Source organism: Cupressus sempervirens, chromosome 2 (assembly GCF_028749045.1).
Source record: "Cupressus sempervirens isolate cs-2001-9-10 chromosome 2, ASM2874904v1, whole genome shotgun sequence".
NCBI lineage: Eukaryota > Viridiplantae > Streptophyta > Pinopsida > Cupressales > Cupressaceae > Cupressus > Cupressus sempervirens.
Window position 1 is genome coordinate 409,970,603 of NC_143119.1, and position 18,047 is coordinate 409,988,649.

The window sequence follows — 18,047 nt, forward strand, 5'->3', positions numbered from 1 at the left end:
ATACCACCAAGCTGACTCAAGAAAGCACTCTATGAACTCAAACATGCCCCTCGAGCCTGTTACATCAAGATTGATCAAGTTTTTGGTTGCTCGTGGTTTTCAGCAATGCCCATTTGACAATAATTTGTATATTGAATGTTTAGTGATGATATTATCTTTCTTGCTGTCTATGTGGACAACTTGATAATTATTGGTAGTTCAACACATTTGATTGCAGAAATCAAGCAAGACCTATGCAACGATTTTGGTATGATTGATTTAGGGCTTCTCTATTATTGTTTAGGTGTTCAGGTTTGGCAGATTGATGGTAGCATCTTTATTTCTCAATCTATGCTAGAAACTTGCTTGATAGATTTTTTATGCAGGATTGTAAATATGCTTCCACACCTATGGAGAAAGAATGAAAGTTGTCAACCAAGTCTAATTCTCCTTTTGTTGATGAAACCACTTACATGCAACTAGTGGGCAGTCTCATCTATCTCACTGCCCACTAGACTTGATCTCAGTTTTGTAGTGAGCTACATTTCATGCTTCATGACAACCCCCAAGGCCGATCATTGGGTAACAATGAAGCGTATGTTCCGTTATGTAAAGGGCACCTCTAATTATGGACTTCTTTACAGTAGGAGTCATGGTTCCAGACTCAGTTTGTTCACAGATTTAGATTGGGTAGGTTCGGTAGATGATAAGACATCAACTTATGGATATGTTTTTAGTTTGGGATCTTGTTCATTTACCTGGACTAGCAAGAAGCAACATGTAGTCTCACTCTTCTCCTTAGAAGTAGAGTATCAAGGAGTTGTTAAGGCAGCTTGTGAGGAAGTTTGGCTTCGTTGGATGCTTGTGGATATGTATTTGTCTCAAGTAGGGCCAACTACCTTGCTCTTTGATAATCAAGGAGTTCTCAAACTTGCCAAGAACCCGGTCTTCCATGAGACAATCAAACATGTGGACATTCATTGTCATTACATTCGATAGTTGTTTGAAGACGAGATAGTTCACTTGCAGTATGTTCCAACAATGGATCTGACTGCAGACATTCTCACTAAGTCTCTTGGTCGAGATAAGTTTGTTAAATTCAGGGGACAAATCGATGTTGTGGACAAATTGACCATTAAGAGAGGGTATCAAAATATTATTATTTTTTTTTTGTATTAATAATCGAGAGTTCAAAAAGAGAGCACCAAAAAGAAGGGAGGCTTAGCCTCGACCTACCAATCAGAGAGTATCAAGTAACAAACCTCATAGGGTTAAAACCTGAAAATAAAGTAAATACAAGTATGGAAGAGCAAAAGCCTCCTAGTGCAGAATATCATCAACTTTATCTATCCATGTAGTCCATCCAAGCAGGCCTTCCATCCATACTACTTTTTTTAGGTCCAAAATTTGAGATTAGAAATGCAGGTTCTCAAAGCTGGGACCATTTTTATCTTTAATATCATGCATAAGTTTAACAAGCACATCATCAAAAGCCATTTGATCATCAACAATACTAGCCAACTTGAAGCCATTCTTCATCTCATAGATGAACATAGAGGCATGCCCATCACGAAGGAATCTCAACAACTTCCTCTGCAGATTCAAAACACAACAAACCTGAGAGGCAATTTTGAAATAGGCGAGTTTTCTATAAAACCCAGTAAGAGTCCTGTTAAAGCCTTGAAATTAAGATTCATTTCTTAATTTCCAAATATACCAAAGGATGAGAGATGAGAGAATCTGCCAAAACAGGTTAGCATCTTTGCAAAGCCCATCAATAAAACCAGTAATGATATCCAAAGTATAAACATGTTTAGTAATAGAAACACCAAACATAAGCCAAATCTCTCTAGCAAAACTACAATCAAAGAAAAAGTGTCTCATAGTCTCAGGCATTCTATCATAAACCACCAAGCCAACCTTGATATATTATTATTTTATTACTTTAATGGTCATGTTTTGTATATATTGTAATTTAGATAGATAAGATCATTTCCACAATCTTCTTCAATTTCTTATTAGAAACTTTCTTCTTTATACATTTGTTCTTTATAATGATCTCTATGATCATTTGTTGATACATCAAATATTTTACTAGTTATTTAGTGTAATAAATCCCAAAAGGATAGTTCCCAAGATATGGTGGGGATCAACGACCTTGAGTGCCTTGCAGGGATCAACAACCCTGAGCACCTTGTAGAGATGTATGCATGTATGTGATATATATATATATATATATATATATATATATATAGTTTTACATGTTTTTGTACTAACGAACCAAACCACATTTCAAAATTTTGTTGTACCAACGAATTGGTTCTTCGAACCTGAACTCGAACCTATAACTTAGTTTATATATATATGTTCTTGTACGGATGAAACCAAAATGAATTCGAACTGAACCTAGTTTTTTTTGAACAAATCCAAACCCAAATCCAAACTGGCAACTCAGGTCAAAACCATGATACGTTGTGCCCAAATTTAGGGTCCAAATTTCATCACCACCTCCATGATGAATCAACTTGCTAATATTGTAGATGCTCTTATGTTGTTATAATCAGTGTTACTAGCCTTGGACTCGATGCAGATTGGGTCAAGTCCAAATTGAGCTCGAACTCGGTCTGGGTAGCCGGACTTGGCAAATTATAAAGTCCATGAAATTCAAAGATTTTTAATGATTTTGATTTTTTTTCATGCATCATTAGCCCATTAGCATCAAATACACAATAATTGAGATCTCGAACTCGGTCTGGGTAGTCAAACTTGGCAAATTATAAAATCCATGAAATTCAAAGATTTTTAATGATTTTGATTTTTTTTGCATGCATCATCAGCCCATTAGCATCAAATACTCAATAATTGAGATAAATAGAAGCTACTTCACACATATATACAACTTTTCATAGATCATTTAAGTATAAATGCAACTTTTTGAAAGAAATTACTTAAAGTTAAACTAAATAGCATAATAGAAATCTGAGATATAGTGTAAATGTCAAATTTCTACCATATCCATGGAATGTGCAATCCATGGAATCAAAAGTTCAAAACATATATCAAAAGAAAGGCTCATAATAGCCTATGTCTTCCTACGAGTACAAGTAAGATAGGTCATGGAAGACTCTAGAGCCATTCTCTCCCCCTGTGTCTAAGGTTGAACCTTAGTGACATGCTCATCATGATCATCCTCGTCCTCATAATTCTCATCATTAGAGTTAGATCCATCACTCTTGGCCTCAGGGCCCTGTACTGGATCTCCTCGTGCTTTAGCCTCTTCCACTGCCATCACCATTGTTGGATCCCAAAACCCCAATACTCTTCCCGCAACTCTTCTTTCTCTATTCTTTGTGTTTGCAAGTGATACAATGACCTTTTTAGGTCTTACTCATGCTTAACATACCAAAAAAAAACAATAAAAGTTTTTTTTTTTTTTCTTTTCTAGACGCAGCCTGCCGACTGAGTCAAGCTGACGGGAGTCGGTGAGTCAGGCTGACTTGACAAGTCAGCCAAGACTCAGCCAAGTCCGAGTCCTGGGGTAGTTTGCCTCGTTTTGCTTGGCTCACCTGTAGTGCTGGTTATAATGCTCAATAACTCTATCTTAATTCACTTATCAAATTTGGTGCTCTATTTTGGCTTGATAATTTCCCTCAAAATATGCTCTAACATGTCATAACATGTATCATAAGGCTGGTCAAGATTCCTAGTTAACAATGTTATTTTCCCACCATCATGCTCTCAAGCATCTTAATATCACTTACACCACTATCTCTGTCAAAGGTGCTCTTTGACATCCTTAATGACAAGATATTCTCTTAAACCATATCATTCATGTCGTAATTATCCATACTTATGGCATAATGGCTAATTCATAAGTGAGGCACCCTTTGCAATGTGGACTAACAAAGAAAAAATTTAAATAATTAATTTTGAACATTGGCCCTTAAGGTGGTATTGCCTGGTGAGATATCATGATAGCATATAAAATTATTATTTCATGTTAAAATATAATCTAGCTAGAAGCTGCTTTAATATGAAAATTTAGTTCCTAAAACGCTAGTGCTCAAACAAAAAATTTCCAAAAATCTCAGCTTATTTTGCAATAATCTTGAATATTGCTTTTCAAATTTATTAATTTCCTTTTTGTGAAATTTTGTGAAAACATTATACGGAGCATGTCAGTGCATAGAGTGATTTTTTTGTCAATTGATTTGCACGCGTATCTGGTTGGTCAATGTATGTTAGATTAGATACCTCTGACATTTAAAGAAAATTCATGATACGGAACATGTCAGTCCATAGAGTGATTTTCTTGTGAATTGAATTGCACGTGTATCTGGTTGTTCAATGTATGTTAGATTAGATATGTCTGACATTTAAAGAAAATTCATGATGCAGCTTTTAATGCAAGGATTCATTTAGTGCTAATGACAATATGTTCCTCTCTGTGCAGCTGCAAATGGAGTTGTTATTGCAACAGAGAAGAAATTGCCTTCAATACTTGTTGATGAGTCCTCGGTAACATTCTACTTCTGATTTTACAATATTAAAAAGAGCTGGAATGCTGAAACACCATCTTCTGCATCATACTTGTTTCTTTGAGTGCAAATTCAAAAGTGTGATAGAATGCTTTGATGTGCCTTTCTGAACATAACACTGATCAGAATGCTTATTCATCATAACAAGTTAACAACAGAAAAAGATTGTTCTATGTGATCTCCATATTTATGGAAGAATAGATTAAACACTCAACAGGATCCCCCCATATATTTCCGTTTGCTTCCTCTCTTCTTGACTGACTTAATGGTTCTCGTTGTGTAGTAACAAATAATGGGAATCAGATATACAATACCTAATTTGTATTTATAGTTTGGAAGAATGTAGTTTTCTAAAAATCTTTTTCATTCTCATACTGATTTGTACTTTGACACTTTTCTGACGTATTTTTCCTAGTCTGCTTTGTATTTCATCAACTAATTCAATGGATTAGAATGAAATTTCATCTCCATTTTTCGGCCAGTCACCAAAGATTATCTCAAATGCATGTGATTTAGCAATAGCTATGTAACACCTTACAAGGTTGTCTCTGATACTTTTCACAAAATGAAGTGACTGGGGTTCTGCCTTGGAATTAATTTTGTTGTTACAAAATTGAATGTTTGCTATGTTGATTGTACCAATTCTCTACCAAATGCAACCATTTTTTTGGCACTGAAGCTTAATGATCAACTTAATTTCATAAATACCTTTTTGTAGATTTGTTTGCCACTACTGTCTATCTTTCTGTTTGAGGTGAATAAATTGGACTTGGGGTCTAGGTTGGATCAACATGCTTTTGTAAAATCTGTTGATAAAGTTTAGATCTAGATAATACACAATATTTTAGTGAGTTGTGGGGCCTCTAATCGAATCCATGGCCATAAAATAGGCATACTCAGTCACCATCAAGTAAGCAACATTTTTTCTCTCACATGTAATGAAATGTAAGCCAATTGATTTGATTATTTTGTGATAAAAAATGGTTGAAGTGGAGAAAACTTCAAATAATTTCTTTTTGATTTGCCAAATCTTATGAAAAAACAAAGTCTTTTATGTGTTAAAATTTCACAATATATTATTCAACCCTAGACACCTTGGGTCTATGTGGGTTCTTCTTTAGGGAACTTGGGTTGTTCAGGGTATTTGATTTGTTTCACAAGATGTTAACTTTTCCCACTATTTTATTTAATAATATGACTTTGGCACTATTTTATAAATGAGTTACATAAAAATGTTAAGAAAAACATTTTGACTTGTTCCGAAGGGTGGCCCATGGGTTGTCTTTAGTCACCCAGTTTCATCCCTTGTCTGCCCTAGACACCCTGGGTTTCACCTGTCTTCTTCTTACTGGGACTTGGAGTGCTTGGGATGGGCCTTTGGCACTGGGCCTAGAACCAAACCGATATGAGGGGACAAGGGTTCTAATAGAACCCAGTAACATAAGGATTCAAATGATCCCGGCAACATAAACTAAATGGAAGGAAAACAAAATGCACTTAAAATGGCAACTTGACTAAGAGTTCCTAGCGTCACAAAGTACTTTTCAAGTGCCTAGCAGCACAAAATACTCCTTCCAATGTGTTTTTGTCTTTACATTAAAGTGTTGTGTGGATGAGTGTTACTAATTTGGTATTAATAAAGCATAATTGGAGAAAACTTGCAGAATAAGTTGTAAAGAGGAAATCCAGAATGATACTGTGATCTCATTTTAAGTTTTTCCATCCTTTTCATAGTTTTGGAAATCAAACATGATTAAAGCTTGTGTGTCCTCACAAATGCATGGAGTAACACCTAGAGACGACTGCTTACCTGGTGCACATTTATCTCAAGGGATGTTGCAGACAAATGTAGTTTTTAAGAGTGCATCTTTCAGGAGGTAATCAATAGACCCAGCCTCAATTAAGCTGGATGTCATCATCACAATCAGGATGAGGCTCCAATGAAGCAACCTATCCAATGTGCATTGGTGATGATAATTATGTTTTACTTATTGAGGATCACTCTCTCCTAAAATTGACCTTAGATTTGATCTCTTTATTATTGAAGAGCTTTTGTTTCATTCTGCAACTAGGGCTCAAGGGATCTTGATGGAAGAAATTTAATAATCATATTATAAGGACGTCTCTTTGTGCTCGAAGTTATATAAGAAATGGAACCATTTGTTGGAGGCAGCTACTGCCCAGCATTTTCTTGAATTAGTTCTGTTGTGCATTTATTAATTCATTATGCAGGTCACTATGACAGTCTGCCATTTTTGGACTCCCCTTTTGTTAGTGTTTTTCAGATCTGCTACAAATGTAATAGCACTGCCATTATATACGGTATGTACTTTACAAATGCCAGCCATCTCTCTAATAAATGATGAAGTATGGATAGACATGTCTTGTCATTAGAATGCAATTAAAATATTGACAAATAGATATCTCATATATTTATTTAATTAATATATATATATTATAGCTCACACTTTCATACACAATATGAATAACATATTACCTCAACGTAGTTAATGGTTTCTAGAATGTCAACTCATATGACATCTGATCGATGCTACAAACATCAACACTCCCTCTTAGCTAGGGAAGATAAATGGTATAATCATATTACATATCTTGTGATCACCTAACTTGTAATATGAGGAATTGCTTAACATATGATACCTAGTTTTACATATCACCTAACTTGTGATATGAGGAATCACTTAACATGTGATACCTAGTTTTACATATCACCTAACTCGTGTTATGGGGAATCACTTAACATGTGATACCCTGTTTTACATATCACCTAACTCATGATATAAAGAGTCACTTAACATGTGATACCCAGTTTTATATATCATCTCAATGTGATATCAAAGATATGGTTTGACCAAGAATATCAAGTCTCATGATATTCGCCATAACTCAAAATTGTTCAAAGGTAATATGCACTTAACATAGGAACATTCACAATCTAAAAGGTCATAGTCTGTTTAAGGAACTGAATCCACCATGCTAGAAATCATCTATCATGATTTCTTTTAGCCATCTTACGATGTCTATCATGATAGAAGATTAAGTTATTGTAAGATTGTCATCTTCCAATAATATTAACAAATACAAATGATAATCATTTTGAAGTGTCACTTCCTCATGATTTACACAGGGCCCATAAGGCATTAAAATGATACCATTAGTATAATAACCAATTAAATCAAGTTTACCTCATAAATGTTTTACCTTAAATAGTGGAACTCCCTCTCAATCGCTATGATTGAGATTTCACAAGATGACTAAACCCATCTGCTCCCTTTGAAGCTTGAGTTCATCGACATTTAGAACTCTGAAGATGCCAGACTCCCTCTGAATCTGAATTCCATTTGCTTTCGTCCTTTTGTTTCAAATATTTCCTTTCATAAGGTGAGCCCATAAAGGAAATATAACGCATGAATCAATTTTCATTCTTGAGCATTGAAGAACACAATTACACTACTAAGAGGGGGGTGGATTAGTAGTGTGGAAAATGTTTAATCAATTTAATTTACTGATTGATTTACTTTGTGAGTAATTAAAGTAAATATAGAAGCATTGACAAAATACTATGCACTGGATATAATGTGGAAACCCAACTCGGGAAAAACCACCAATACAAAGACTGCTAGGATCTACTGTCTTTATCCAGTCTCAATCAACTCGTCACTTACACTTTAAGGGCTTCAACCCAAGGAGCAACAACCCCTACTTTCAGAGCTACAACTCTTTTAATTTGTGCAACAACTCAACAAGTTTTGAGCATCTAACTAGTTACAGCTTTCAAATACTTTGAAGGTCAATTACAGTTCATATCCTTTTGTATCACACAGAAACAAACAACTGATAGATCTGATAAACATTCTAGCAAAAATACTCCAATTCTGTATATTGTTACTTTTGATAAAACAGACTTGATAATCATTCAGTAAATTATCCCAACTCTGTATACTGATATCCTTTTCAAGGCTGGAGCTTAATTCATATAAATTTTAAGCTGAATCAAATCTTATTACAATATTAAATTCCAGAATCATAGCTTGTTCAATCAGAATAAAATGAAGACTTTGTAATTGCAGACTGATTATCTTTATATGCAGATCCAATTCTAGAAGATCTTTTCTGTGTATAAGCAACAAGACACTAAAATGTTAAGATATACCTTATCTGTCTTCAAATCACTAAGTTTAGCATCATTCATAATTTTGTATCATTGATTCTTCCTTCGCTTTTACATCACCCTGAAATATGTTTTAGTTTCCATCTGACTCGGAGTTTTTCTTACACGTCTGTGAAGCATTCATTTCATCATTCTAGAATGATATTTATAATTACCTATCAGACTCAATTCAGCTATGAATGGTTGGCAGACCAATTATATTAATATCAACAAATATGCTTAAGGAACCGGCAGTTTCAATCCAAAAGACACGATGCTTAAACATTTCGTTTCTCATGCCTGACGTTGAATGTTTGAGTCATCAAAAAAATAAATTGACGCCACCGTTTCAATACTTTATCGAATTTGATGATAACTGTGTAATAGGTTTTCCCCGATAAGCACAACCAAAACTTTAATAAGATTGCTTTATTATTTCTAGCAGGCTGCCACATAGACAGCACCCATAAACCTTTATTTGTCTTTTCTTACTCTTGTCTTTATTATCTTCCGATAAAGTTTTAATGCTCTATTTTTCTTTTCTTCTTTTCATGTGCTCATATATACCCAATATCTCTCGGGCTAGCAGACAGGCAGCTTATTCACACAAAAAGAGAAACAAAAAACAAACGCAACTTTTTTTTCTTTTAAAATCCTTCGAAATCATTGACCTGCTAGGATCTATGCCCAATAGATTAACCAGCTTGGTTGTGTGTCAGATGAGACAAATGATATCAACAGGGAGCTGCCTGACTGTGTGTCAAATAAGACAAATGGAATATTAACGGGTCCTCCTTTGTAAGTGTCCAGCCTGAGTGTGTGTATGTTAATGCAAATTTATACCACACTCAACACCTGTTACTGAAGATTTGTTGGAGATTGAAACAATATACAGTGCCTTGAAACTGACTGAAATGACCAGATGAATGTCAATGTCTATTTTCTCAAATAGTACTCTGCACACAAATCTTCTATCTTCACATCAATATGTTTGACATCAATGACGCCAACAGGCATGCCCAGATTTTTCTTTCTTCTTACCATTTTCCTTTAGATTTTGAAGAAATCTGCCCCTTCACATGCAAGATCGCTCCTTCTAAAGCCCCTCAAGATGAACTTGTCAAAAATCACCACTGCCAAATGAAGAGATATCTCGCTACTTTTTCAAGGATTTATTTTGCTGTCAATTCTGAGAGAATTTCGCTGGTGCAGAAGAGGTAAAAAATTGCTTGTGTTGGATTATTACAAGTGTTCTCCTTTCGTGGCATATTTTACTTACATTTGCAGTATGGCTCTGATACCATGATAGTGTTTCCCACATTTGCTACAAATTTAATAGCACTGCCGTTATATTCAGTATGTACTTTTCAAATGCCAGCCATCTCTCTAATATATGATGAAGTATGGATAGACATGTCTCTTCACGAGACATGTCTATTCATTAGAATGCAATTAAAATATTGACAAATAAATATCTCATATATTTAATTAATTAATATATATATTATATCTCACACTTTATATATATATATATTTACACTCTAGTTTATCGAACTAAAGCTACCAAATATTAACACCTTTCATTTTACTTAAAGTTTAACGTTAGCTACTTATGCTTAGGATTATCCCAAGTCCCTCAATTCTAAGTGACAGCTATCATACTCAACCAGTGCATCCTTGAAATAGAATATAGTGCAACTGATATTGGTTTTATGTTCTACACTTAAAGAGTGCATAGTATACATTTATATTTTATACCTATATATAATGTAGGCTAAAATTCACATCATGTATATTACCGATAAAAATAAATAAATTCACATCATGTCTCAGAAAACTTGCATTCAGTATACTCCTAGATTTTGCACCTGTATTGAATTCATCTTTGGAAAATAGTAAATGATTTAAATTTTTTTCTGTTAAATTAGTTAAATTTCCATGATCATGCCTTTTACCAAAATTATTATTCATGTAGGTTCGAAAAATACAACTTCTCACATCAAATATTGGAGATTTACCAAAATTATTATTTATGTAGGTTCAAAAAATACAACTTCTCACATCAAATATTGGAGTAACATACAGGTTTGTATTGATCTCTATTCCTTCATTTTTTTATTTATGGTTTTAATTTCATTTCCTATTATTGTTCAGATCCAAAGTATGCCTTCTTATTGTTTTGCAATTACATTTTAACAATTTGTTTTTCTATGTATGTGTAATTATTATACTGTTATAATTCTAAATATACTGGTGCGGTTTTCCAATTCCTATTAAATATGCTAGTCCACAATATTTGATTGTAATGGTCCTTGTATTTTAATCTTAGTCACGGTGACTTTTTTCATATTCGGATATTAGGTTAAGGTTTGTGTAGTGGTGCATAAAATATAGATATATTTTTTACTTGTGGAGGTATTCTGATGGAAAGCATACCAAAACAAGAGATAATGATGTATGCAGCCAAAAGATATCGAAATTCTCATGCTCCAAGAAAACAAATAGTAGCAATACACATGGGAATGTATAATCAATATCTATATATGGAAAACAACGGCAAGGTGAAATATTTCTTATGAATTATAAATCAAGGCAATCTATAAGCCTCTACAGGGCTCTTTAATTCACATCCGGGTAAACTTGAATCAAATGATGGCAAGCACAAAAATTATTCTAATCTATGGAAAATTTGAATCGAACAAAGATTTTGGATTACAAATTGCTATAGGACTCCCTTAGAATTTATATAGAGGGTCGCTTTAAAATTGGAGTGTCTCATGGAATGGAAGAAAGAAAATTGCAGGTTAAATCATTTTAAATTTTCTACATGAGAGCTAGATTCTAAAACAACGTTTTTGTGAAATCATATATTTTTCTACTAATACATACATGTGATAGGTATTCTATTGTTTCTATGCTGTTTTTACTTGAGTATGTTATAAGGGAACCTTTGATGCTTGTGAAATGTGAGTTAGTATTCTTGTATTATGGACCCCCGATTTGAGATGCACGTGATGAGTTAGAGCAATGACGATTCCAAAGAATAAATTATTAAGTCAACTTTTCGATAGAGCAACAGTGTAATCAAACAAGAAGATGTGGAAAGCAATGAGGAACATGTGTTATACGTCCATTTTGATGGTGTGGATGTGCTCCAAGTGATTGTATGTTTATACAATTTGCTGATTGCTTGCCAATTTTGATAGCATTTGGGTACAAAATTACAAATGTGATTTGATTGGCAAGCCTCTCTTAGATTTCTCTGGAGACATAGAGAGCTAGGATGGAAGGATAAAATCAACCATTAGAACTTAGTTGCATAGGGGTTTTCATAGTTTTTTGACGTGTAAAAAGAGGTAGGAACATCCTTAATTAATGGAGATCTTATCAAATTGTTTATTTGAAGGAGAAGAGAGTGAGTGGAAGGGAGAGGTGGAAGACCAAGCATTATTACATGTGTGAAAAGTGAGAAATGAGGTGAAGGGAAAATCTGCTTTCATGTTGTCATGCTTACACATGTGGGAGCATGGAGTGTGATGAGCTAGCATGCTCATACATGTAAGCATCAAGTGGATAAGTATATGTAGAAAAGGGAAATGGTTAAGATTGTGATCCATGTAGACTAAATTGACAATTAGAAATGAAGGGCAAATTATTTTGTCCATTTTTGGTGATGTGTACTTGATATTAAGGGAAATTGTTAATGAGGGATTAATTAGACAAATCAATTGATTGTGGTGTGAATTAATTGATTAGTTGGAAGAATTGCTAGCTAATGTTAATTGGTTAAGTTGATCTAATTAATAAACTTTAGGGAGGAATTGAGTGATGAAGAATGCTAAATGTAGGATAATAAAATGTTTTAAATAAATTAGCGAGGACTTAGTATATAGAAAATAGAAGTGAATTTAGGATGTATGGTGTCGTGACTAGGGAAGTCATGTTGTGGCGAAGAATAATAAGAAATAAGACAAAATGAGAGGTTGCCTTAGTTGCTTAGAAAAAGAAAGCCAATGGTGTATTGGAGACGATACCCCTCAATTGAGCCATTGGATTGATTAGGTCCTAGAGGGCCTTTTCAAAAGACGAGGAATATTTGGATGGAAGATGAATGTGAGTTGTCATTCTAGATAAAAGATCACATGAGATAATTATATGGAAATGATGTACACACCATGGGAATTGATATAGGTAGTTGATGAATTGGTGTTCAATATGTTGGTTGATGTTACTTGGATGATTTAATTGAATGATGCTATATTGCATGTGCATACATCTTTGAGTATGATGTCTCATGATATTTGGATATAGTAATAATGCTATAGATTCCAGAGGATAGAAAATGGATGAGAGGAAGGATAATGGATAAAGGGATAGAGATAATGTGGGTGATGATGGGAAATGATGTTAGTTTTTGAGTTAACATATTATGCAAAGCAATCTGTTATTTGTTGTAGCACTTGTGTTATATACCATGGTATAATGGATTCATGATAGCAGTATGTCATGTGCATATGTATTAACACAAAAACACTCATGTTTTAGATACCATAGTGATAAAAATAAACATGGTGTTGAGGTGCATCATAAAATGGAGAATCATGGTGATTGCAATGGTGCTGGCACTTGGACTATAGGTAACAAAAGAACACACAGAGATAACCAAATAAACACGTGGATAACACGAGTGTTAATTAGTGTGATATTGAAGCCAAGGTAATGGATGGGAGGAGTTTGGGATAGAATGTAAGGTTCATGATGGAGGATGGAGCTTGGACATGGGAAATTTCAAACAAGAAGTGGATGAGAGGAACATGGTCCATTTTACTTTGATTAGAGGTGAAAGGGGATGAAGGTGTAAAAGATAGGACAAGTCATGAGAGAAGTAGGTGTTCATGTTGTGAGAGGGGTATTTGTGAATAATTCTAAATGTTCATCAACAAGGAGATGCCTCTAGAGAGCTCAAAATCAAAGAAAGATAGAAGGTCGATAAAAATAAGGGGATTGGTGGATGGATGTGTCGCGAATGGAAGGGATGGATGGAATGAGAAACATATGGAAGAGCGTGGTGTGAGAAATTTGATGGATGACGAAGTGGGGAGCTAACAAAATGAGATGGATGGGAGGTGGAGGGATGATGAAGGATTATAGCCATGTTCCCTAGGGACGCGTCCTTGCCCAAAAAGGCGAAGTTTCAGAATCGAGGACATCCTGGGGACGGGGTGACGGGTATGGGACGTCCCCACCTCGTCCCCCTTTTCTGAAAATTCCTAGGAAACATCCAAGAAACTTGGGGACTTTGGGCAATTTTTTTGGGGACGTCCATACGTCTCAGTGATGGTTGGGAACGCCTTGGAAGTCCTTGGGACAACTGGGCGTCCCCGATTTTATAGACAACATAAACACTTATAAATATTTTATTTTTAAAGTGGGTCCCTCCTCCCAAGTTTTCATTAACATGCTTATTACTGTTTGGTAGTTAATTCTTGCTATTTGTGGCTCTTTGATTAGTATTTGACAACATTACGTTAAGAATCATGGAATTAATATTGCTGTTATAGTCACGCTTAGAATTATATTGCAGACTATTTGCAAGGTGCTAGGAAAGTCTGAAAAGTGCATTATAGACCTAGAGCATGTATCCTTATGTCATTATTTGGCAATACATCAGTGCTAGGTTGGTCTTGGGTTGATATGGGTCCTTTGTGGAAGATACGTTGAATATTGGAACTTGCATCAAGATACCGTCTACCTGTAACAAACTGTATAGAGGACCTTTTTGAATCAATATTAATATCAGTCCACTTACAATGAATTGGAAGTCTGTAAGTGTAGAATCAGAATTAAATGCAAGTAGCATGTTTCAATTTGGAAGGTGGGTTCTTGTTCTTGTTGCTATTGAAAATGAGTTCTAAAATATGTTATTGGGTATATTTCAAAATTTTATGTTATTATTATTTTAATATTACATGCACATTGGCAATAATTCTAAATTATAAATGCGTTATAGCATATTGAGCATTTACTTTGATTATTGAAATGTTTTATGTTAAGGTTCTATGATGTTTAAATGACATGGTTGATCCATTTCCTCATATGAATGTAATGTATATATGCACATTTCCCTATATATTTTATATTTTCAGATTTTCCCTATATATATAACTGTCCCCTTTTGTCGTCCCTGAAACCTGTCCCGCATCCCCTCCCAAAAACTTGGGGGAACACAGGATTATAGTGATCTTGGTCAAACAACTCAAGTGAGGGGATATTAGGGATTAAAGGGGGATTATGGAGGAGGCTATGAGATGACTGGAAGGGGAAAGAATGCTAATGGATAAGAGGAGTTGCTTGCTAGACATGATGCGTTTTTGCAAGTTTTTCATCATGATACTTGTCCAAGGTGCCACAAGAATTAGTTTTCACCATTGCATGGATTATCTGTTTAGCATTTGCTTTGTGATTTATTTATTTATTTATCTGGGAAAGAATTAGGTGTGCTCATGCATGAAAAAGCCTAGGATGCACTATGTTTATGGGGTCATCCAACTCATGGCCTTCTAGTGTTGCCAACTTTTATGCACCTGATCTAAAGTTTGAAATGATGACATGGGGACTTGTTGTGACCTTTTCAAACATCACCCCATTGCAAATGAGGACCCCCTCCTTTCGTTGTAGGCCTTGTCTTTTTGGCTTTCATTCTTGGTACTTTTTGGCTTAGTCCCCTAAGGTTCCATGTGTTTCAAATGAGAATTGGTGAAATTGACTAGGTCTAGAAGATGAGTGTTATCTACCTAGATCCTACAATTGAAATTGTTTTTGTGAGTGAGTGAGATCAAGTGTGAATGAGGTTTGATCTTTTAGAAATAACATTAGTAAAATTTTGAATGTCTTGACATGTTTGCTAGTTTTGGAAATTTCTATTTTTAGTAAGTTTCACTGCATCCATAATGGCATTATTTAAAGTATGGAAGTACTTACTATTTTTAGTAGTGTTTGTTTTTAGTTAGTTTCACTGCATCACATAATGGCCTTATTTTGAGTTTGGAAGTAGTTACTATTTTTAGCATTGTCTACTTGTAGTGTCTTTTAGTAAGTGTCATTGTATCTCCGATTGACCTAATTTCGCATTTAAACAAACTTACTATATATAGTAAGTCTACTTTTGATAGTCAATTTGGTAGCTAATGAGCTGTGGCTAAGGATGAAAAAGGATACCCAGTGCTATATACAAAAATGTAATTGAATGAGGTAGTTGGTCTATAATTTACTAGTTTGAGAATGTTCAAAATGGGAAGGCATGATGGAAGTGGTTAAGTCTGAAGACAACCCTAAAAAACACCTGAAAGTGGAAGATATGAATGAGCACAAAAAAAGTCTAGAAACATTTCTAAAAAATAATGAAAAGACACCTAAAGAGGATAGGTGGTCAAAAATATGGAGAGAAAATTCCTTGATCCCATCCCATTGGTGCCCAAAATGGACAATCATGAAAAATGGTTGTGTTGACTTGAGAAGGTGAAGGAAAAGAGGAAATTGGCTAAGTATGGGAAAAATTTGTCTATGTGCCTAATGTGATTTTGAATGGGAAAGATATAAATCATTTTAAAAGATGTGAAAATTCTTCCAAATCCTAGTTCTAGTATCAAATTTATCATAAATTTGGAAAAAAAATTGTTGAAAGAGCACTATGGAAGTGTGTTGGATATTGAATTTTTTTAGGATATTCTAAAATCTAGTGTTTCCATTATAGCCATTGGAGATTTGAGACCACTCTTAAACATCCTAATGGTATTTTTATAAATTTAATTTAGTGTAAGAAAGGAAAATATTATGCCTTCAACAATGCATGTAGTACCCAAAGGAAGAAATCTTCTAGACCAAGGAATTGGTGCCCAACACATGAAATCCTTTACTTTGGCTAAAATGTGCCCAAGATTACAAATCCACTAGAGCTAAGGAATTTCACTCGAAGTGAAAAATCCACTACTTAGCTTCAGATGCACCCATGTGCGCCAACTGATGGATAGCATGGATTTGTGCTCAAATTGTTGAAGTTGATGAAAGATCAACTACATAGCTCCTAAGAATCACCTGCATGCAAACACTTATCATAGAAAGAGAGAAGCAAAAGTTATGGAGGTTGGAATTTCCGGATCAACAGATGAGACATTCTTGATGAGCAAAAAAGTGATTGCTATTATCAAAAGTGAATGAATTGATTGACTTACAAAGAGAGATTGCCCTTGTATAGGAGATCAAAACCCTAATAGGTAACAACCTAGGTTGCATGATAATAAATAATAAAAGAATTAATTATTATATGCCCAAAGTTTAGCTAAAGTAAACTAGAGATAATAAGTGACTTAATAATTAAATTAATAAGAAAATACTTTATTACTCTAACACCCCCCCTTAAGATAAACTTAGGGAGTAGCTAAAAACTTAGAAACTACTGCTGAAAGTAAATTTGGGTCCCGGCTACAAGGCCTGATGAGGTACCCAAGCACAACCAAATCTCTGAAAAGAGAAATAGATAAAACCACATGGGAAAAATTCTACTCCAAAAAGAGATGGAAATAATGCTAAAAAGAACTAGTGAAGGACTGAAGAAGCTTCCAAACTAGGGAATGTCTCTGAAGATAGGAACAAAAGATGATCATGAAGGACACCATTGAAGCATGTAGAAGCTGCAAAGCTTTGTCAAAAGTAATTGTTGATTTGAAGAACCTCCACTAAAATAGAACCTGACCAAGTAGAGAAGACTATAATTTGCATCGAATCACGAGGCACACAAAGGGAGACAATTGAACTCGAAGATACATATGACATGAAACACCAAAGCCTGAAGAGCTGATCAATCGAACATGGAAGGTTGCATCCAAAGTAGGAACGAAAAGAAGAGTGTCTATATGGTAAATGATCCATCTCATTGAAATTCATAGGTACCCAGCCACTACATCCGCTTAGTACATAGGAACAAATACTGATAACTCGAAGAGTTAGGATGTTCTCCATAGTCTGAAGGTCTGCTCTGAAACTAGCTTGCCCCCTCGCCCTAAGATATGTCTAGCTCCCTGGAAAGAATAGTGTGCAACATTGTAGCATAAAGCTTAGCAAATGTGCACTCGACCATAATGGTCCTGTAATTGTTGGGATTTGAGGCCGACTTGGCCTTGTGAATCAAATGAATGATATGCCAAGAAGAAGGGAACCCAATGCATAACTCCCTGTAGAAGAGCGTAGAGTGGAAAGTGTCCAAACCAACAATGCCTTGCTTGAAAAGTTCCATCTAAAACCCTTCCTCATTCGCAACTTTGCTCCTATTTATGGATTTGACCATCTCACTGACGATGGAG

General features: G+C 34.8%; 1 protein-coding gene across 4 annotated transcripts in view; it reads left to right on the forward strand.

Annotated features, from left to right (window-relative positions):
• LOC149572848 (proteasome subunit alpha type-2-B) overlaps positions 1 to 18,047 on the forward strand; it is a 71,680-nt gene that overhangs the window by 5,161 nt on the left and 48,472 nt on the right. For all 4 annotated transcript variants that reach the window (XM_089813922.1, XM_089813920.1, XM_089813921.1 and 1 more), the window contains 2 exons: positions 4,433 to 4,497; positions 10,727 to 10,773. In XM_089813922.1, the coding sequence (XP_089670048.1) occupies positions 4,433 to 4,497; positions 10,727 to 10,773 (112 nt within the window). The remainder of the gene's footprint in view (positions 1 to 4,432; positions 4,498 to 10,726; positions 10,774 to 18,047) is intronic.